At 38.5% G+C, this 22,763-nt stretch overlaps 1 protein-coding gene across 8 annotated transcripts in view; it reads right to left on the minus strand.

The window, feature by feature from the left end:
* Nucleotides 1-22,763, minus strand: part of LOC124405236 (tyrosine-protein phosphatase Lar) — a 284,276-nt gene that overhangs the window by 27,385 nt on the left and 234,128 nt on the right. For all 8 annotated transcript variants that reach the window (XM_046879963.1, XM_046879959.1, XM_046879958.1 and 5 more), the window contains exon 6: nt 5,892-6,074. In XM_046879963.1, the coding sequence (XP_046735919.1) occupies nt 5,892-6,074 (183 nt within the window). The remainder of the gene's footprint in view (nt 1-5,891; nt 6,075-22,763) is intronic.

The raw sequence follows: 22,763 nt of genomic DNA on the forward strand, positions 1-22,763 counted from the left end.
AGGTCATTTTTGAATTTTGACTGTCTCACCCCCCAATCGGTTCCAAATAATTTCGAGACCAGATTCGTAATCAGAGACCCAAGAAACCTCCCCTTTATCAAATTTCATCAAAATCTGTTTTGTAGATTTACTGTTCCCTTGAAAAGGGTTAATTTAGAGTTGACATAAAAATCCTAAAAAATAAGAGAATTCTTTTCGAATTACTTGGAGGCAATTTGGAGAAGTGAGAGAGTCGAAATTCAAAAATAACCTTCTTAAGAACCACCCTTAACATACAGTTCGTACTTTTACAGGAACACTAGCTAAATATTGATCCTAGGTGAAATTATATTAGTAAAATGTTATTTTATTGTTCAAGTTTAAACAAATATTTGAGGGAGAGTGAGATAAAGGGAGAGAAGGAGGGAGAGTCAGTATCACAGAGCTCTCCTATCTCTCACGCACGCGGTGACTTAGCTACATTACCATCCACATTGACCTAAGTTTATATTCGCGTGTATTCTCCCTTGCTGACGCAATATATCCACGGTTTTCATATAGGTATTATGTTTCTCCGTAAAGGAGATGTGGATGTGTCCAGATGGGGGTAGTGTGCGATGGTGGTTGTGAGAACATTACGTATCTACGTAAGGGATGCTTTATAGCTTGAACTTTTCTCGGAAAGCTATTCGACTAAAACGAAAGTTGTTTTTTTTTTTTCCACCCTTACTCAGGGTCTACTATTACCCTATATTATCATGCCTTAGGTATAATTCTTACTTTGTGGTAAAGGCGCATGAATGTTTTAACAACTGAATTCGTCGTGCCTTGTGTGGCGGTGGTATTATAAACGGAAAAGAAAAAACTTTCTTGGCAAGTTTTGGGGAACGGTAGATAATATACGATTTGAGATTCGTCATGATCGATTAACTTATCGTATGCATTTTTTAGGGAATAGTCAGACCTTGTGTCTGGATTGAGTGAATCTGGATTTTGTCTTTATTTGTCGATAGTATAATTTATAACTCGTGCTTGAGATAGTATCTTATCTCGGCATTCGGAATGAGGAGACAAGCGACTGGCACGCACATAGCGAAATCTTCGTATTTCTAAGGGAGGTTGGCATTTCTTTACCCGACCCTCTGTGGGGCGCAAAAGGAAAGGCGAGAACGTGAGGAGAAAATAAGAAAGAATGGTGGAAATATGTGGATTTGTTGCGTAGCTCGACCTTCGTGCTCGACGTGGAATAATCCAATAATATGCAAATGTAAGGGGAGCAGGCATTACGTTAAATTTACTATAATAATAACCAGAGATTGAGGAAAGAAGGCGAAGTACGAAAAGTCAGTGAAAACCGAAATATGAATAGACGATTCACTTCGTTTTGAATTAGGTCGGCTTTCAATTTAAAATCAGTGCTTTCGAATGAACCCAGAGCACAGTCAGCTGTTTCTGTATTTTTGAGTACAAAACCAGGATCGAAAATCCAATTGTTATCAAATTATCGAATAAAACTCAACGAATCAACGGGAGAGTTTTCATTACAGCTACATGCATGCAATAAACTACTGATTGTTTGTCCGAATGAATTGCATTTCTGTTGTGGAAGCTGACACGAGTTGAAAATTCTATACATCATATGCGGCATTGGATATAAACGTTTTGTTTGAGTACGGAAGATTGTGACATTTTTTTGCATTTGAATTTTGAAAAATATTTTGGCGTGAAAGCCGTTACCAAATATATACCGTATATAGCAGAATTTCGAACAGAATAATGGCCGCTCCGTTTTTCGAACACTCGACTGCTTTCTACACGAGAAGCTGAAAGACTTTCGTAGCGACTAATATCAGTTGTGCGGAAACTACAGTAATATTATCTAACTATAAATAAATACTCTCTCGTATTTGATGTATTAAACAGAAAAAACAAGAATTATCGGCTTGTGGCTATTGCAGGCGAACAAAAATTGATTCGAACGGAATCGGTCACTTCGAAGAGCTCAACTTGTATAACAAAGTACAAATATTTTCAACGTCAAGTTTACATAATTTTAACATTTTTTATTTCAAGGATACTGACTATGTAAGTATTCAAAAGAATTAACTGAACTCTGAATTTAAAACGCTATAACTAAAAGACCTAATGATAAGAGATTAAATATCTGTGAAAATATCCTGAAATAAACATTTTAGCAAGAATTTGATTCGAAAAAAGACGGGATTTTAAAGTTCCAATATGCAGAATTCCGCCTTGCTTATATGTATCGTCAAGCTGAGCCCTAATAGCATTCGACTTTGAACATAAACGAAACTTTTCAACTTGAACTTTTAAAACGGATTTGCCTTTCGACCTTGGAAAATTTATATTTATGACTGAAAGAGGAAATTTCGTTGTAAAACTTATTTTCGTTCATTCTGATTTATAGCAGCGAAGACATGATTTAATTCCTAACCATTCAGAGCTGTTATCGATATCGGAACTTTATTTTGACCCTCGATTTTTGAAGAGTAAAAAACGCATATTTCTTCATATTCAACCTTCATCTCCGACCGTGTAGTAGGAGGTATATATGTATGGAAAATTGAAGCGCTTTTTTTTTCACTCGTTTTGCGTTGATCCTTGGAAATATCGCGACCCGATCAAAGGGCGCATTAATTGGCTCGCGAACTTTGTCGTACCAAAACCCGTATGGTTAGGATTACGCACACGGTTATTTGAGCCGTTAAATCTCTTGAGATCAATAACTTTAAACAAAGGGGATTATATATAGCTATCGCCAGTATTAATGCACCAGCTGAAAGTTTGCCTCATGGGAGGAATGGGTGAAGTTTTGTCGCAGATGACAAGAGTAGGTCTGTACAAGGTACGTGTGACGAGCATGGGAAATGGATCGATTCACCAACTTTTGGCCAGCATTTTATGCTAAGAATTTTTATCTGGCTTCAGCTTGAATACCACGAAGTCTACACACTAAAATATTAAAATCTTATAATTTTTATGCTTTCAAGCTTTATCGTTTACGAAAAACACGTTAATCAGTTTTAACCCACTTTTCAATCGAATCTTATCCTTTGGATTTCCAGCACTTGTTGTCCTTAGATAATAAATATGACTCGATATGTTTTTTATTTTTTTACAATAATGTCTAATTTTTTCAAAAACAAAATCTATTTATGGTAGAAGCTCCGCAGGATCAGCTGCAAAAAATATGCATTTTTACGGTATTCCTAGTTCTGTATGTGAGAAGGATAAAAAATTATTTCGTTTTCTTTTTGGTTCGAAAAAAGCAGGTATTTTGATTTATATTTTTAGAGAGCGGTGAAAATGAGATCATAATCGAATCAATATCTATAAATATTTAAGTGTTGCAGAATGTATCCAAAAACTTTGATCTTCATTTTTCATCTAACTCTAAAAAAGTATTCATTTTCAATCATAAGAATTAATTTTTTGATTTGTCTTCGCATATAAGGGACTATAAATGTCGGAAAATAGGTTTTTTGTTAGTTTTTGTGGTTTTTTTTTACCACATAACGGATTTTATATTCGGAAAGGTCAGTTTCTTCCTGATCGAAAAAAAAAATTGAATCATAAAATTTTTTTGGATGACAGAAAGACAGAAAAGCCTAGAAACTGGTGGGTTTCTGAGATCTAAGTGTACACCATAACACATCGAAATTGCAGTCAGATAGAAATTCCGACCCCAAAAAGCTGACCAAAACTTTGTAGATCGGGGATAAAAACGTCTGGGAAAACTTCTGCTACGGATATATATTTCTTGGGATGAATTTGGCAGAACGAAAGTATGGATGGGAAACCTTCGCATGGGAACTGAGAGTAGGCTCACGTAGAGGCAGGCACCCGTTATATATCCGAACGCAACTAGACACCTAGCCGCGCTAAAGTGGATCCTGAGACGTACTTCCTGAACCACGACGTGTTCGACACCCTCTCCTACTCTCTTCTCTCCGAGACTCGAGCCTCGAGACCTTGCAAAGGCATCTTTGAAACTTGATATCACCTTCGAGCAGAGCTCTACGACGCAGAGGTGCAAGAAGAGTCTACATCTCGTGATATTTTGTAGGTATATACGTATCACGCGACGCGTTCTGTCGGAATGAATTTTGAAAAATGCTTTCCACGCCAGTGACTGTCGAGGCACCTCGAACTCGAGAAAAGTTGGAGGTTTTACTCTCTAGGCTCTACTCGAATTTCTACAATCAAGAAAAAAAAATCTCACACGGTGGGAGAGAATTATTTGAGTCAAGTGATATTCGCTTGATTCAACTCAACGCTATTCAGTCAACGGAAAATTCAAAATTTGCTGCAAAATTTATTGTTCCAGCAAGAAGTAAAAACTTCATACTTCGAAACAGTAATATATATGCTGTTCGATGCTCTGTGACTTCGCAAATTCTTGCGCGATTACACATTTATCTTTTTATGTTCCGCATTAATAACAAATGTAAGGAGTGTCCAATACGAGGTTGTGAAATTGCGATAAACGAGTTAACAAAATTAGTAGCGCAGAAAGTGTTATGAATATTTATCAATATATTGTGAGAATCGATTTGGAAAAAAATACACTCTGTGGTTCAACGAAAATTTTCGATTCAGTGATTTCCGATGACTTCGAGTTTATTGCTGATTTCAGATAACTAGGAGTGTGATTAGAAGTTTTGTAATTAGTTTCAAGTAATTTCAGATAATTCTGAATGCAATTCACGTTTCGTTATAATCGTTTCAAGTGGTTACATGAGATTCCAAATCGATTATGTTATTGGATGTACCAGAAAATTTCAGAAGCGGATAGCCCCTCAGTTTTAAATTCTCTCAATTCCGGATTATATTATTCGAAAGTAAGACAATTATTTCGAATTTTGCAAAAGAATGTCGATTATTATGTTGATTATTGTACACAAATTTTGTGCATCAATTACTACAGGATCTATATAGTAATCCAAGCGATCAACCGTGATATTAGAATATAATTAAAATAAAAGTCGACTCATGTATGACCGACATGTTTTGGTCAATACATACAATTTTATTCGGTTCAATTCCGCGTTTATGAAAAAAAAGAACGTTCAAAAAAAGAAAAAAACACACAAATTCAAATAAAAATCAACAACATGTATTATATAAACTGTAAATCAAAAACACTCGATCACAATTAAGTGAAGTTCGTTCAACAATTTGAAGGGTGAAGCCTAACTACATACAGCGTTAATGGTTTATCGAGCGTTTATATTTGCATTGATAATGTAAATATGTGCGAATGTAATAGCGCTAACGACGATGGAAATCAATTTATCGACAACTCGAAGCGAGCAGGGCGATATTGGCACTGCAGCAGAACTTGGCCGCATATGCGCGTTGTAATAACGAGGTTAAAAATTAAGCGGTAACGTTCGTGTGACGTGCACCCCTATATATTACTTACACACATACGCTCTACGGTCGTTCAAATGATATCCACAGTCATATACTCCATGTATTCGCGATTTCTATACGGGGGAAAAACTTTTGCGATTTGTCAAACCTCCTCCGCGTGCCGAGCAGGGTATAATATTTTCAAGAGTTTCTTTCGTTTTTTTCCCTCGCCCCGTACTCTCCTTCGCTAAAAGTTCAATGGTGTTACCGACTAAGGGATATCCGACTTTACCTCCTTCTTTCTTTCTTTCTCTCATTCTCTTTTTTCCTTTTTCTCTGACCAATTAGCGTTAATTAGCAAGGATTCCACCCGGAGATGGAACGAAGATTTTTCAATACGACCTATGAAGTTGCAAATGATATACTTGATTGAGAGTGAGAGCGGATTTAAGTCTGAAACGTGAGTCTGGGCTGATTTCAATGAATCGTCTACTTGTCTCTTGGGAAATGAGCGGGAGAACTACGAAAACACTTACCGCTGTCTAGGACTGAGTATCGAGGATTATTCGTGTCGATGGGCATCATGTCTCGGACCCAGGAGATGATGGGTCTTGGCGATCCAACAGCGGCGCAAGATAGCACTGCGCTGTGTCCGATTTCCACTACCTTTGTCGTGGGTGCCTGAGTGATCATCGGAAAACCGGGAGGCAGATCTTCCGCTGTAAGCATAAAACGAATTTACGTCAAAAAAATTAGTAACGAGAAAACGGATATGATTGAAAAACTATTTCATTTTGTTTCATTCATAGTTACATGTTTTTAGTAAAAATTTGTAATAATCTTGAGCATAGAATTATTTTTCCGATGCCTGCGTGGAAAGTTGGATTTTTTATGCGTATGATTCGTGCGTAAAGTGTTTCATTTCCGCACAGTGGGGTGAAAAGACATTGGCGCATGCGCACAAGTTAAATGCTGTATCTTACACCTTCTTTGGCGCATGTGCACGTTTGGACAACTCAATTTCACGCACTGTGTCATTGAGCGTAAGTTACCTAACCTCAATTTCACGCGTTGTCAATGGTATCTTCGTTGCTTCTTGTATGAAACTTTCCTTCACATGGTTGAAAAAAATAGCGTGTGTCAAATTTGCGAATGGACTGTATCTAACTTGTCTGAATGTTGCACTCACACTTGTGGTTCACGCTAGAAACTTCATAATCATCGAGAATCGCCCAACTTCCGCATTTGTAACGTGAAACAGGTAATATTTAAGCATAGGATTTTAAATATTGCGACTCACATATTCCAATATTTTCATTTTGTTGGTTTATTCCGCATCCTCGTAACGAATTGATTCATTCGAATATACATATTTGGTTTAAAAAAACTCACGAATTACAGAATTCGGAAATTATCACATGACTTCGAAAGTGTAATTATACATAAAATGCCTGATCAGGTAATTAATCAGCCAATTATTTAATTCGACGATCATCGAAAAAAAAGGAAAGAAATGTAAATTGTCATTGTTTTTATCGCTTGAATCTTTCTCTATTTAAAATAATTGTTGGATCTTGTCAAAAGTTAATTATACTTACATTTTTATAATTTATGTTTAGAACTACCAGCCGAGTTTGTTGACTTGCAACGTGTAAAAATGATTTATTTTCTGGTATATGATAAACTTGATATTGTGACTCGCGAATAACCAGCTGAATAAATGATTAATCTGACTTTCTTAACCTTGTCTGAACTATCTCGTACATATTTTTTATTCGTAATCTATTTTCCTGTATATTCAATCGTTAGTTAATACATTACATAAGCGATTGAAAGAAATGCTTTGCATATGATATAATGTTGCTAAAATAATTTGAAATGACATAACATGCAAAGAGAAGAAAACGAAACTACATTTAGGATTTGACTGACCCACAGATGAATTGTTTTAAATTTTGCATGTGTAGCGTTGGACGAATGTGACGTTGAAGAGAAAGAACTGGGGCAGTGGATCTCCAGGGAGGGAAAAGTTAGCAAAGGCGGTATAGGTGGATATTGGAAGTCCTCCGATTTCATGAGGGAAGCTGGCCGATCGGAGAGAAGAGGAGAGGAGAGGAGAGGAGAGGAGAGAGACCGACGATACGGCGATGGATAGGGTAGAGTGCTGAAGGAGTGGAGAGCAGGCCTTAGGATAGAATCAAAATTCAATATCTCGTATAAAACTTTTTTTCCACCCCTCGCCTCCAGCCTGGACTGAAGCTGCTTTACCCTGCAGCAGCGGGTCTGAAGTAGCCCGGATATATGCAACCGCGCGATCGAGATTTAGCGAGGACATAAAGAGAGGAGATCCGGGTTTGTTTTCTTTTCTTTCGGCGTGTTACTCAAGCCCTCCGACCCCGGGTTTAATAGCGTCGCGACGCCGTTCGTGAATGGAGAAACAAAAAGAAACGAAAAAACAAAGGGACAGGGAAGGGGAAAAGGTAAAATGCTTTGAAATATCCGATTCAGAGCGTCGTCGGCGAACAGTTTCCCGGCAATCCGGGGTCCTAGGAGACAAATGCAAGTTCAATGAGGCTCGGAAATAGGGTAGCGAAAAGTTGAGCCGTTGAAGAGTGCGAGCGGTGAAGCGAGGCGAGGCGAGGCGTGGCGATAACTCGAGGCGAGATTTAGAGTTGTCCGTAAAACTTTTGGTATTTATTTTTCTATTAGAATTTTCAAACTTCACTTTTCAAGTGGGTAGTTACGTAGGTATGTGTTTGTTGGCCGAGGGTTTACGGTGGAGTTTTCAGATCCCGGAAGGGTTTTAGTCAGACTCGGTTCACCGGAGCTGATAATTTATACGTGAAACAACAGTGGTGATCTTGTCTAATTCGGACAACTCAACGTGATTCGATTTTGCGATCGAGGATGTGATAATTGAATGCCACAAGTTCATCCAGATAATTTCTGAACCTACAATTAAGTCGCATTGAATTTGCTTTAATTTTTTTTATTGGAGAAACGAAATGAGTAACGAATCAGCCTAAATATTTGTACGATTCATTTCGTTCATTTGTATTTACGATTGATAGGTGAGCAAATTATTATAGTTTTAACAGTGAGAAAATACTTATTTGTCGTTTAGAATAATTCGCTTTTGGGATGTTTCTAAGGTTCATGAATTACAGGTTTCAAATGTTATAACCTTAAGTCTTAAAAGAATATTAAATTTGATGTTTGAAGGTGAAAGCATGGAAAAATTTAACCTTCAGAAATGAGTCTGTGATTCATTTTGCCGATGAACGATTGTTATAATCGTTGATATCTGTACGCTGATGATCAATAACTGATGATAAGTTGATTAAAAATAAAAATTTATATTAGTTAGCAAGATTATTACACATTCATCCATCACATTCATTCATTTAAAATGCGCCGATCAGCCAAATATAGTTTATATTGAATACTATTTTTTGTTCTATGCTTTTAATTTTAATAAATTTAAATTCTGTTATACAAATGACGCTAAATTATATGAGAGAGTGAAGTTAAGTTAAACAGAATTTTTCAAGGCAAGAATAAATATATGCACTAATCGTAAATGTACTAAACTTAACTGAGTTTGCGATGAAGAATAACGGTTCGTTGCACGATACACTTACGATCGTGTGCTTATATGAAGTTTGTCGAGAAAAATGAGGTCTTCTAGTTAAGATAATCCTCGTTGATCTTGCACATGTCCTCCCACAGGGTTCGATGGATGATAATTCGTTATATTATAATTGAGATTGAGATTGGACTTTTGTCACATCGACGATACGTTATATTTATTAGAATTGTTAAGACTTTAAAATGAAATCGAAATACGACTCTACGAGGAATATCCATTATTATTGTGACTGATCGTGTGAGCACCTTCTCGCAGAGTGTCTCGTCACAGCCAATTACTTCTTCCACCTGGCTGATCTACCTCGACACCTCAATCGAACATCTAATTTAGCGCGGTAATATTTGAATCTTATATGCCAGCACTTGTCATTCAGAAAATATCCATTACCACAGATTGCAAAAATCTTTGCAGGAATAAAAGAACCTACTGGGTCAGAAAGTTACGTTTAGTAAGGTTAAAATTTTGGTAAAATATCGAGAACTGTGCAATAAACAATATAAAATAAATAATAAAACCTGACAAAAATGATTTCTCGCTTGATACAAATGTAATTATGGCAAATGTAATACAAATTTTCGGTCAAGTCAAGTAAAAATAACTTATTTCATTTCATAAAAGATTCATTGGACGGTTAAAGAAATATTTTTCCTTACAATTAAGTACCCTCGGCAAATTTTTTTCCTCAATTGTCTAAATAAAAACTTTTAATTTCCGCTCGGTCCATTCAGCAGATCTATTTTCCCGAGTTGTTTTACAGAGGGAATCGGGGTCTCTGGCAGGGGTTAAGGATACTGCACGTGGCGGTGGATGAGTACGAAAAGAAATCGGCTGCGTGGTGAAGAGATTTGTTGAATAAAAAAATTGTCATCCTTGGCGAAATACCCGGCGGGACATATTGTGGTCAAGTGTTGCGGGTAAAAAGGCACAAAAGACAAATTCCACGGAGGTTAACGGAAGAATATTTCTCTCTCTCTCTCCCCCCCCTCCCCTCCCTCTCGCCGAGTCGCGTCGGGTAAAGTCTGGCTCGAGAATGGCGTCGATCGCGGCTATATTCCTGGACAATAATTTTCCGGCCACCGGGTATTGTTTGGCTCCGAGTCCTGCTGGTGATTTCTATTGTCGGGTACATGGAAGCTGCCGAGAGGCGAGGAGGAGCCAAAGAAGGGCGAGGAGCGAGGCGGCCACGCAACTCCCTGACATAATTGGCATCACCCAACGGATAACGGAATGATAACAACGCGATAACGACCACAAAAGAAATCGCGGTAAAGCAAAACGAAACAATGAAAAATAATGCTGTATACCTATAGCGAATATTTTGTAAGGGATGACAGGAGCCATTCGGCTCGGATGCTGCATTGTCGCAACGAGCGAACGTCGCTAAAGGATAATGGCAACAGATGAAACGAAATATAATAGAAAAATATGTCTCGTTTCTTCGATGTTTTTCACTTCCTTTCTCTCTTCGTCCCAACGCTTCATTGAGCTTTATTTTCCTGTCGCGCCTATAATACTTCTTCAATGATTTCTATTTCGCCATATTTTGTTATCTGATAAGATTTGCAGATTTTTTTTTTTTCACTTAACCATCTCGACAGGTGTGTCATATTTGTTATTCAAGTATTCGTGTTCGGATTAAGGGGTTACATGAGTTTGGAAATATCGAAAATTCCATTTAAAAATTTTTTTTTATACACAACGTGTCAAGAATATTTTCTCAAAGAGCCTTTTGAAATTCCGCTCATATGAAGACATCGTTCTTTTCTCAGAACTATATTGTTGAAGTTGGTGGATACGATTTCTCAGAAACCAATAAAACGTTGTTTTTTTATATGCCTAAAGTTTGAATAAAATAATTCTTTATCATAGTAAAAAAATTCGAGAAAATATGCTTCTTTTAACCTTCGAACCCCATGTAACCCCTCAAAGTTATGTGATATTAAAATAAACGTTGCGTAACTTGTAACTTGAAATTCACCATTGGCTCATTGAAATAAATTGGAGGTTAAAAAAAGAGAAATAGGTGAGTGCGGGACCAAATGCTCCCCTCTTTCAAAATTGAAGTGAAGGATGAAAGGGATCCTTTCAGGAAAAATGTAAAATTTATAATTCATAGGGTGTGAATAAAGTATATTGAGGAATATAGTCTATGAACTTGTGACATTTCAATCGGCGTCGGTAAATAGAAAAAAAATGCTACATTTTCTTCGATATTTTTTAATTATAAGGTTAATTGGCCGCTACACTCACGATTCTATGTTTATCTCTACATGAACACGATCGATAATGAAGCCACACTTACCTATACACTCCGAGAAAGAATTTGTTAAGTCAACAATATGTATTTTAAAGAGCTTTATTTCTTTGAATCAAGCATAGTTTATTTGACTCAAGAACCGAGAATTTGGCTCGACAATTGATGATAAGTTAAATTGACTGTATAATTTTGTCGGAAAGTTTTCTTCGTTAAAATAAAGCACCCCTTGAATCAATAAGAAATCTTTTGATTCAATTAAACATTTCGTTAACTTGGCGTGGTTGTTTCAGCTGACTTTGTTTTTGGTTAACGATAAAATTTAGTCGATATATCAGGTTTCTATAGATTAAATTTTTGTTTACTGTAACATTTCCGCACTTCAAAATCAAACACACAATTATCTAAGGAGCTGAATATTCGTTCTGTATGTAAAGAATGTATTTTACTGACATGACTGAATTTGTATCAACGTAACCGATAATTTACTTCTACTAATGATTAGGAAAATTAAGTCGAGAGCAGGCATGATGTTGTTCTAAATGTTTGAAACGTAAGTATCGAAATGATTTTCGATCACTCAAAGTCGTTTCAGATATAGTATTTTTTTCATCTATGTACCGGAAAACTGGTTAGGAAAGTATTCGTGACCACGCAGATGAGTCGAGTGAAAAGTTCGTCGAGTGAAAAGTTCGTCGAGTGAAAGTAAAAAATTTTAATTGTTTACAAAATGTAAAACCGACGTTTCGGCCAGGCCCTTTAAACATTCGTTTCTTAACTCCTTAGACATAATCTGCTATTCAACAATCTGTCTATGGTATTATTAGTTATTTGATTTAAAGACAAGATAGCTGTCAATTTATTGAGAACAGCGTGATCTCAAGGTTGAAATTGCATAAAATAAATATAATTTATGACTTTGACGAGATATTAGAAGAATTATATGTACATGTGATACTAAACTAATTTTGCCATTGGTTTCAAAACTGGTTAGTTGGAAAACTGGTTAATCCATATAAGTATAACTTTTGCCGAACCAACCGCAGTTTAAAATTAGTGTTTTCATTTGTCATATTTACTTGTAAATTCTTGTATAAATAATTCTAGTAACATGCAACGTCACGTTGGAGTAACTCATAGTGATAGCAATATTACTGATATGAATAAAGAGCTTCGTTAGTTTCGTTTAGTAGTTATACGACTAGTACTGTAAGGGTTCCCGTATGATTTGAAATAGCGTATAATAATTAAACATGAACTAATTTTCTATCGGGTTATATTAACACAACTAAAATGTTTGTCTTAAGACTACACGTATAGTTTAGACTGCCACATTCCCATTTAAAATACAACAATATATTTATCGATCAACGTTTAGTTGTAAATTACCAGTATTACGTTACCTTTAGATTAGTTTTCTCAACTGTACGACGAGATCATCGATCTCATCTAGCGAGCCAAGATATTCCTAGTTAAAACGAAAAACCATTTTCTTCGTCATATTTGATCGCCGTAATCGATACAGTAGAATAAGCGATAGTTAAACGACTGAAACAATCCTTTCTCTGAGTATAATCACGTTCATCAGCGATTGACAACAAAAGAAGAACCGTCGAAGGCAATTGAGTCGCGATTTGCAGAGTGTGTAGTTGACTAAGAAGAAAGAAAGAAAGAAAGAAGGGAAGAAGGGAAGAAATAAAGTGGAGAGAAAAACCAACGGAAAAAGAAGACAAAAAGAGAAGGACAGGGAGGGGAAAAAGTAAAGTACAGGAAACAAACGACTTTGGTTACACGATGTAGAGTCGGGCGAACAAAGAGGGAAGAGAAAGCAACGACCGGAGAGCGGCGAGCGAAGAATAGGCGGAGGAACGACTATACGTAGTCTCAACGGTTCCTGAAGCAGCAACCAGGAACCGGAGGCACCGCAGGATTCTTTTAATGCCGGGCGCGCGCCACGCCAGGATCCAGCGGTCCTCCCTGGGCTTAAAAATCTTTGAAACATGAGAATCGGAAAAGCAGAATAAAAAATAGGACCCGCCTGGCGTTGAGATATTGCCAGAGCGTCGCGGAATGTATCACGCGGTCATCCCACCCTTACGCAAGGGCTTAACTCCATCCAGATGCCGAAGACTTGGGCCTGGCGGCGCTAGTCTGAAATATAGAAATAATAACGGCGCATATATCTACATCGTTCAAGGGTGTGAAAAAAAAACCTTGAGATGCCCTGGCGCCATAAATCAACCCCGTATCGTCTGGTGTAATAGATTTGTGTGTTCTGTCTGCACTCCGTGTCTGACGATGAGTATATGGGTTCGGGTACCAGAAAACATCATCTCAGTTTCGAGATTTTGCGCAAAATACAACTTTGAAAATGATCACGTTATTTTTTCTACTATTTTGCAGCAAAATTACGCCACTTTTTCACCACCATCTTGTTTTTGAATGAGTGTACTTATTATACACACTATACTATTCGTTGGTAGCATCTTTGAAGCCAGGATTGCTTATGTTCTTTACCGATTTCTATTAATAAAAAAAAGCCAATTACATTGAGAATTCGAAGTGTGAAGGGTAATAACATGAGTCAATTTGGATAAATAGAACATATTCAAATTTTTTGAAATAACGGGAATGTTCAATGGTGATTTTCTAAGATTGGACTAAACTTAAAATATTTCTGACATTTCAGTTGCTCTACCAGGCAATTGAAATGGTGTTATAACGATCATCATCTTCTCGAGCAGGAGTAATTTGACTCTTTCATACTTATCATAGTTATATAATTCCTGATGGTAAATGAACTGACAATGACTAAGTTGCAGAACGCCTTATTAACCTTCATACGTGTCACTGATTCATTTATCGTTAGTTGGTCTGAAAAGGGCAGTTTTTTGGAAACTAATCAAACTGCTACAGTGTCTGCGTTCTCGCCCTAGACTTGTAATAACTTCCGGTTGAAGATGACTTGAAATTTAGCAATTGATATTCTCTCCGTCAGCTCGATGTATGCAGTTTAAACTCCAGCTGTGGCAGTGTAAACATTGTCGCTTAATCATAGAGTGTAAACGAGGCGTAAGTGTCTCGCGCGGTAGACATTCAAGATACGTGTAGGTAGATACAATATTCTCCTCTGCTACCTATCCCGAGCCAGACCTGAGATTAAGTGAGGACGGGGTGAATGTGTATAGACTAGAGCGAAATACTATCTCTGCCGGAGCGCCTTTCGATTAGCTCTACGAAGGCGGTGGCGGTGGCGGCGTGGCGTCTTTCCGTTGGATTTACAGCTGGGGGGTGGTTTTAGCTTCCCTTCGTAGTTGCGCGAAAGGGCATTGGGGTTAAGAGAGGAGATGCTATTTTAGTCGGGCTGATGGAAGGGGCGTTTCCGATATCTCGGACACGCCACCGGTCTTCGAGTAAAAAAAAAAAAGTGTCTTTAGACCGAGCACCGGGCCCCAAGCTGTTTAGTCCCATCCGAAGAGCGAGAAATCGTTACTCCGCTATTCAAGGTTCTCAGTAATCCACAGATCATTTAGAAATCATTTCGACAGATTTTGAACACACCAGTCGTTAAAAATCTAAATTAAACCATAAAAAGTGATTTCCCCCAAATTGTAGAATCTTGCAAGGCTAAACTGCTTCTTGTGATTAATAAACGCAAATGTTAGGCAAGCCCTGAATAATTTCTTTACCTCATCGAGTTGGTACATGCTTCGTTTTACGACGAAATCCGTGTGCAAGTATATTATGAATCTTCATTTGTGGATAGAATCATGTCCACAATCAACTAACTTCCAGCATACAAGTTTACTTTTGAACGATCGTTTGACAAAAACGATTCAAAACTGAGGTCTTGAGATAAAGAAATCGTAAAAGTATGAGCGAATAAATGTCATTGCTTTTTGTACCTCACTAGAACTACACTTTGAAAATAGCAAACTTTTTCGGGTTTCCAATGTTTGGCCCTTCTTCTGAGGGTAGCTGGAGTTTCTCCGTATCTTTGTGCAATCAAAAACTTACACCAGAGTTTTTAGGGAAGAACCATACGGTAGTGCGAAAGCGTGAAAGATTTTAGTTCGCGAGAGTTCAGACTTGATCTTCCCTCCCGTAGTCCGTCATGCGGGATAGTTTGGAGAAGACGTAGAGCACGAGTTTCCGGCGCTTTCCCGAACGTTCCAGCCGAATCAGTCAAACCTGAGCACGTGTTTGCAAACCATTACGGTACAGTTTTAAACCCCGGATACCCTCCCATGTTTGGACTCCGGTTTTCCCGACTACCCTCCTCCCATTCCAGGCAAGCCACCCACCCTCGGATTTCGGCTGGGTTGGATAGCAAATTTGTTGCAGACCAGGTTGGGAGTGGAATGTTTTTGTATTGTTCGATACTGTGTATTGGTCTGTGTATGGAAAGTTGGGGTAAAAGAGACTTTGTAGCCGTTCATACAAACTTGCATTTCATATTTACTTTATTTCACTACTCTTTCATTTCACCACACTACTTAAGTGAAGCACCATTAACCTCTCCGTCCAAAAAGTAGCTGAATCTGATCCACAAATTCGTTTAAGATGACTCCCCGGAGTGGTACATGGTACCGATGATCGGTAATTCAGAGTAGACGACCTCACAAAAAGGTCCGTCAATACCATGACGTACCAGTCGACATATACGCTTGGAGAATATTCAGATAGACACCACGATAAATGCACATTGGAGGCATACCAGCTACTAAGAACACTGACTGACAGACGGTCGCACATTAATTGCAAGAAAATGGGCTGTCCTGTTTCGCCTCCATTACTCGGATGATATATGATGAACCGCAAAATCATGGCACGGGAAATTCTTGCGTGTATGAGTAGTAAAATGTTCCTACATATGCAGCCCCATGTTCTGGAACAGGGAAGAAGGGTGACACCGTCTACCAGCATCTCTTGGTCATTTGTACTTCCGGCTTGAGGGAACTGCGTCTGAACCAATGCGACACCAGGGCTAGTCGAGCCGCAGCGATCACGAGTTTCCGGTGATGAAATTGGCTAGAAGTTACTTGCGTCCTGTGCCACTGCTATCGTCTGCCAAAGTTCGAGCACCGTATCATCGAGAGTCCTTTTCCTCGCTTCTCCCCCACGCTGGGATTCCCCATTAAGTATCCTGGTTGCTGTTAAGTTCTAACCACCTACCAACTCACCCCTGTTTGCGCATCGCTCTTAATTGGCGAAAGGGACGGCGGAAGACCGTTCGCAGTGTACCAATCTCTGCCCTTCTTCAACACGAGCCGAGGTCGGCGTAATCATCACTGATGTGAAGAAAACTGATACTGCTAAAATTACATCGCTACAAGGGTGGAATTGATTCCGATACGATACTAGCTTCAGTCAATATAACATACAGTTTTGATAGGAATTACTCACTCTGGTGTTCACATATATGTATTTCACATAACTCAATACATTGTGCTGGTGCTGCAAGGTCTGATTTTTGTGGTATGAATGTTTTGTAAAATCAACCCAGGATTACGCTAGCAGTATTGGATATTTTTTTATATTTTGACTAACCCCTTCGGTGGCATTGATGCAACATTGCGTCGAGAAATCGATGTGTCTTTATGGGCACTGAGTTTTCCCTTCTCTCGAAGGGGTTAAGCCTCATCGCAACTCTGCTCTGCATCTTTTCCTTTTTTTACCAATTCCTTATACACAGGAATCCTTACAATCAACGTTTTCCACACATAGTATTTGCAGTTTTTCTCCCTCGCCTGCATTCTCAAGAACTTTTTCACAAAGTTTGACTTTCCACCCCTATCCTTTCCATCCTTCTACCAATCAGCTGCCTACGTCTTTAGACACTTGACCCACTTCGTGTTATTTTTTTAAAAATAGTCAGGAATCAGGAGTCCAATGTCAACAGTTAACTAAATCTACATCTCTTTCGGTATCAAATAATGGTCTTAGCCTTTTCTAGCCCCCGCTGAAAACTATCACCATTTATCTTACATCATAAACAATCATCACATCTCATATATTTAACAAACCATTATGTTTTTATCGGTTAAATTCATCGTAAATCTAACACTATTTCTCCCGCAGATTCAAATCATACCCATTTGAAGAAATTGTGGTAAGGAAGATGCATAGTCGTAACGGCAAGGAAGCCCTGTTCTTCGCAGGTAAGGCCTTGCAAATTCTGCCACTTTCCATAAGTGATCGGAGGTCGTTAGGTCCCGCAACCAAATATATATCACATATCACAAAGCTAAGTAAACTCATATAATATCTAATATTAACGTATATTGATAGGCCGATTCTAATCGATCTCATTCAGACGTAGTATACCAGCATTGACCGTGGACGGCACTTCATATGAAACAAAAGAACTGAATTCTTCTTTTTAGAACATATTTTTGAAGAGGAAGATTTTATGGGAATTAAAACACTTCATGTTATTCTCCTTAGTTGTCTATTCTTCAGGCGAAGCAACGATTCGAAAGTTAATTAATAAGGTAAGTTGGTAAGAAAAGGTAATTTTGAAGACTTGGAATGGTTTTGAAAGACTTCTAGAGACTTTAAATAACTTCAAATAATTTCGTGGAACTTCACATGACTTCAAGTGACACCAGGTGACCTGACCTGCTCGCAATGAGCTTTTCACAAAGTCAAGTGAAACGGTTTATAAAACTTCGAAATACTTCAGGTTACACAAAGTGAATCAAAACGACTGTCACGAAGGTATGCACACGGCTTTAAGAATGCTTAACGCCATGGATGCAACAGAATCTGCAAGCTTTCTGAAAGAGCCTCTCTGTGTTGATCGTAGGAAAACAGTTGCCGGTTGTTTTGCACCGAGTTCTCGGCGACTGCGTGATGCACTTCCGACGATAGATGTTGGTTGGTTTTACGCGTGTATTTGCGTAGGTAGGTAGGTAGGTAGGTAGGTAGGTACCTGCTCGTGTTTGGGGACGACGGTGTATACGAGGGATGTTTGCACAGAGGTACTTAATTAATTAATGAAAGTCTCACCGACGGAGTCAGCGGCCCCATGCAAGGATGTTTTAATCCATCTCATTTTGCACGTACCTTTCTTTCTTTCCCCTCATTTCCCTATTCTCTGGTCCACCAGCCCCATCCCCTGTAGGTGGCCCAGTGTTTACTCGACTTTCTGTTTGATCGCGAGCTTTTTGCTGCTGCTATTGCTGCGTCATCGCCATCACCGCTGCTTTTTCAAGGCAGTTTTCGAAACGAGTCTGTGTTGCCGACTCTTTTTTTATCCTCCATACCTTTGTGCACGGCGTGTTGTTGGGCTTTGTGCAACGCAAAGTATAACGAGCGTTGCTAGAGTAGGTGCATTCGCAGCTGCACCGCTCGCCTGTGGAGTGACAACTTCACTTGGCCTGTTTCGCAAGTCAGTCCGAGTTTCAGACTAACTCTGTTCATACCTGCTCAGGTGTTTCAACTGAATTGATTCGACGCCGCGTCTGATTGTAAGCCGAATGCAAACGCCCCTGCGCTGTCTGGGGTTCTCGTTATTATTATACCAGAACTTGTACCAGGTTTATAGCCGCCAGTCGCAAGAGACATGCACGACCAACCGCGATCTTCGCAGGCTTTCTCAGGATCCTTGATTCCAATTGCTTCGGGCGACTTCCGCTACAAGCATCGTTGCCTACCGTGCGTTACCTGGCTTATTGACGTTCGAACCTACCTCACTTTCTTCAGCCTTACTCTGCTGACTCCAAATTTTTCGAACCAAGGGTAATGTTCTTGATACTGACCTCTTTGCAACAGAGGGTATACACAGATGTTTCCATTACAATCTTAGACATTTTTTCTGGGAATCTAGATATCTCACACACGTATCGACGCACGATTTTCCTTTTCTGTAGTTGGCGTCCATTTGAACTTCAAATACTTTTGTGAATAACAATTGATTCTCCAAGAAAGCTAACAATAAAAATGCTGGTTTAGATGTTAAGAAACTGCAAGTACAATTATTATGCTTTTAAATCATCAAATTTTCTTCCTTTGTCCAATGGATTGATCCCTTACAGGTATGTGATGGCCCTTGAACGCGAAAAGTGACGCTTGTAAGATCATGACAGAATCACTGAATCACGTGTACAACGTTCAAATTTTACTGGCCTTTTTTTTGTCACGAATCATTAGCGGTGTGCGGTTTAATCTGTAAGAGAGATCGCTGATCGTTATATAACGGTTATCACAGACTTAATACATTCGGCGCAAAACACGAAGGGCTTACAGGTTTCGCGTGCGAATTTTAAATCCTTGAGGAGTTTCTTCCGTGGCACACATTTCGACGTTTATGTGCAGAGTTGGGTACACTGTATACTGTATTACCCATTGCACACTTCACGCACTGCATCAGGCGAACCTTTCGTTGACTGTACACCTACTTTCTTTTTATGGGGTTCGATTGTTTTACGTAATCAATGTGTGTATTTCTTTATGGGTACAACGAACAAGCTATTGGCTAATCCATTATTCCCTTGACGAATTAATTTAATGGCTCAAGGTACTTCCTCGCCGGACGTGTCCATCAAATCAACTCCCTAGTTTTCGGGCCAAAGTCACGATTCACTCGAATTACCAATGGACGCCTGTAGTCGGTGCATACTCGTAAGAAAATTCTCAATAGGGTGAGTACCTGTACTCTATCAAATTAATCATGGCAAAAAAGGCAATTTTCCGCCACCGAGTGTCTCTGGCTGAACTGACTCCATTAACCCTGCATCGGCCATGTCTTTTTTTAACCACGCCAACAGACATCTATCACGATATCGTTCATGGATATTTTTAACCCATCTAGGAGTGTCCAAAAATTCTTTAAAATGTTTGGGAAATCAGTATAATAATTCTACTTGATGATCCAATAGTTTGCATTATAACATTTTTAGTTGTTTAACAAATTTTGAAACATTCGAAAACTCCGAGATACCCAGAGACCTAAAAGTCAGAAGTAAGGATATCGTTATAGATGGCCGGCACAAGGTTTATCACTTGCCCTCTGAATTTAAGCCTCGTTTTGTTCAACAAGCTTTATTACGAATGTTCACCAAATTTTGTATTCGAGAGGGGAACGACTATAAGCAAAATGATGCAAAATTTTTGTTAAAAACATATTGTGCGTGACGCACAAATATTCGATAACTGCATTTCAACACAGTTGAGCCGTGGAAATGCATGATCATCACAGAGTGTTTATTATACAGTATGCATTTTACTTGAAAGATCAATTTAATAAATCGTTTTTAAAAGATGTAAAGCCAGAAATTATTGTGTAAGATGATGTACTTGTCATTTTTGAATTATTGATGTTCGATGGATGAAGAACGAGAATCAATATTCAAGAATTTATTCAATCAATCAAGTATATAGTGATTTGCTAAGTTAGCTGATTTCTTTTTGATTTTAGTTGCTTTTCGATTACGTTTTATTTTCAGTTCTTTCGTTATTAGTTTGCGCTCATTCTTGCGCTTATAATACCGTAATTTTAATAACCTCTCCACAATATTGTGTTAACGATGGAGTCGACTGGTCAGTAGCGGATAAAAAAATTGATGTAGCAATATACCTTGCGTTCAACAAAATTATTCGCGACGTTAGCGTCTGATCTGGGATCAAAGCGGATGCCAAATAATTCTACGTCATAGCTAATGGCCGTCTGGTTATCCGGGCTGGGAGATTGTAGAGAAAACTAGGTTACAATACACAATATTGATTGCGGTAAAAACTTTTGTGTAATATTTGCAATGGTAGGGGTTTATGAGTGGTTTCCACAAGTTCATCAGAATTTGGTCAACACAGTCACTACCACAAATACCGGAAGTGATATTTAGAGTGAATCCCAATGTGTAGCACAGCTTGCAAGCACCCATCAAATCTCCATGCGTATGCTTCGAGTGTTGAAAGTTTATTTCATCTCACGACCAATACTGTTCCTCGTTGTTAACGCGATTGATGGCTCACTAATGAAAATTCTGGCATATTGCGACCATGAGATGGAGAATTTTGAACTTCTCGAGTTTGTTGTTTTGTTTTCTTATTTCCCGCTTCTTCTTTTCCTCATTTCGCCATTTTGGCTCGCCAGTTTTAATCATGATTAAGACTTACGCTGGACTGTTGAGTGCAGGTAAAAGGTAATTTGATTCGTATCATAGCTCTGTTATCGAGAATCAAGATATGAGACCACCCACTTCCGGTTCCCGATACTGCAGGCAGGTGCGATGCTAAAATTGATAGGAATGGCACCGGAGACTGCAGAAACGTGACGGTAGCGTTCGGCTAATTTGCCCGCTCTGACCATCCCATTCATTTGTTTCGAGGTAATTTAGTGGGAAAATACCCGAAATACCGGATGTTCATTAGTTGCGCAGCATAGTTGCCGCGCAAGCACATATGCTGAGGTCCACTGCCTAATACGACTAATAGGGGTTCGGTAGGTATTTTCTATTATATTATAACACAATGTGTAACCTAGGAAACGAATTTCATTAACTAACCGGCTAATTAATTTATGGTTGAGATATTTTGCCGCCGCGCCTGTTTAGCGATCCGTTAAATTAACCGTACTAGGCCAATAATAATCTCCTGTGCAACGTTGATTAGCCATGGGGCCTCATTCCTGGTCATTAAATCATTAAAACTTCACTGCACAGTCCAATCGTCATTTTCAATACGACTTTTTTACTTTTTTGCACATCACGCGGAACGTGAATATCGCTGAATCGCCTGCATTTGTGTTCGTACGAAATCCCACAAAATGAATGAAACCGTACGAATTACTGCAATCCAACATGTTGAATGCGTTTCAAAGATACGGAATTTTTATTACAATCTATCAGTTCGTGAAGCTTCTACAGATTTACAAAGGAAAAAAAAATGTGACGCGTAATGCTTAATTACGTGAATTCTATGTCTTGAGATGAGTTGGTTGGTACAGCTCGGAAATTTTCAGCACATCAACTTTTCACTCTCTGAAAAATAAAATAAAATGTTTTTTTTCGAAAATATCAGTTAACTTACACGATGGACTCTCTATGATCTCAAGTCACTTTTGTCACTTTGATTTTGTTTATGAAATTTTTTATCCACTCATTATGAAGTTACATAATTGTTAGATTAACAGATCTAGAAAAAGGTCAGCCTAGCCAAATACGAATTAAAATTTTTTTCACCTCGATCGATCAAGTTTTCCTAGATTTGTGGTACATTTTAGATATCTTCGAAATTGGATAAAAAACAGGCCAAAAATTTGCAAAATCGTACGCCCGGGATTTCGAATGATGGCTGAGCCACTTGATCGTTGATTAATTCTATTTGGAAGCTCGTTACAAATCCTTGATCATATTTATTTGAGGATTGTTACGTTAAAATGTACCAAGGATGGGTAAACAGATGGTGAAAACTAACGACGTATGTTCGCTTTCCATGAAATTTCTACTATTCAGTGAACGTATTGTGGAAGGGGTGACGGCGCCCCGGGATCCACGTAGAGAG

The sequence above is a fragment of the Diprion similis genome, chromosome 4, assembly GCF_021155765.1.
Source record: "Diprion similis isolate iyDipSimi1 chromosome 4, iyDipSimi1.1, whole genome shotgun sequence".
Lineage (NCBI taxonomy): Eukaryota > Metazoa > Arthropoda > Insecta > Hymenoptera > Diprionidae > Diprion > Diprion similis.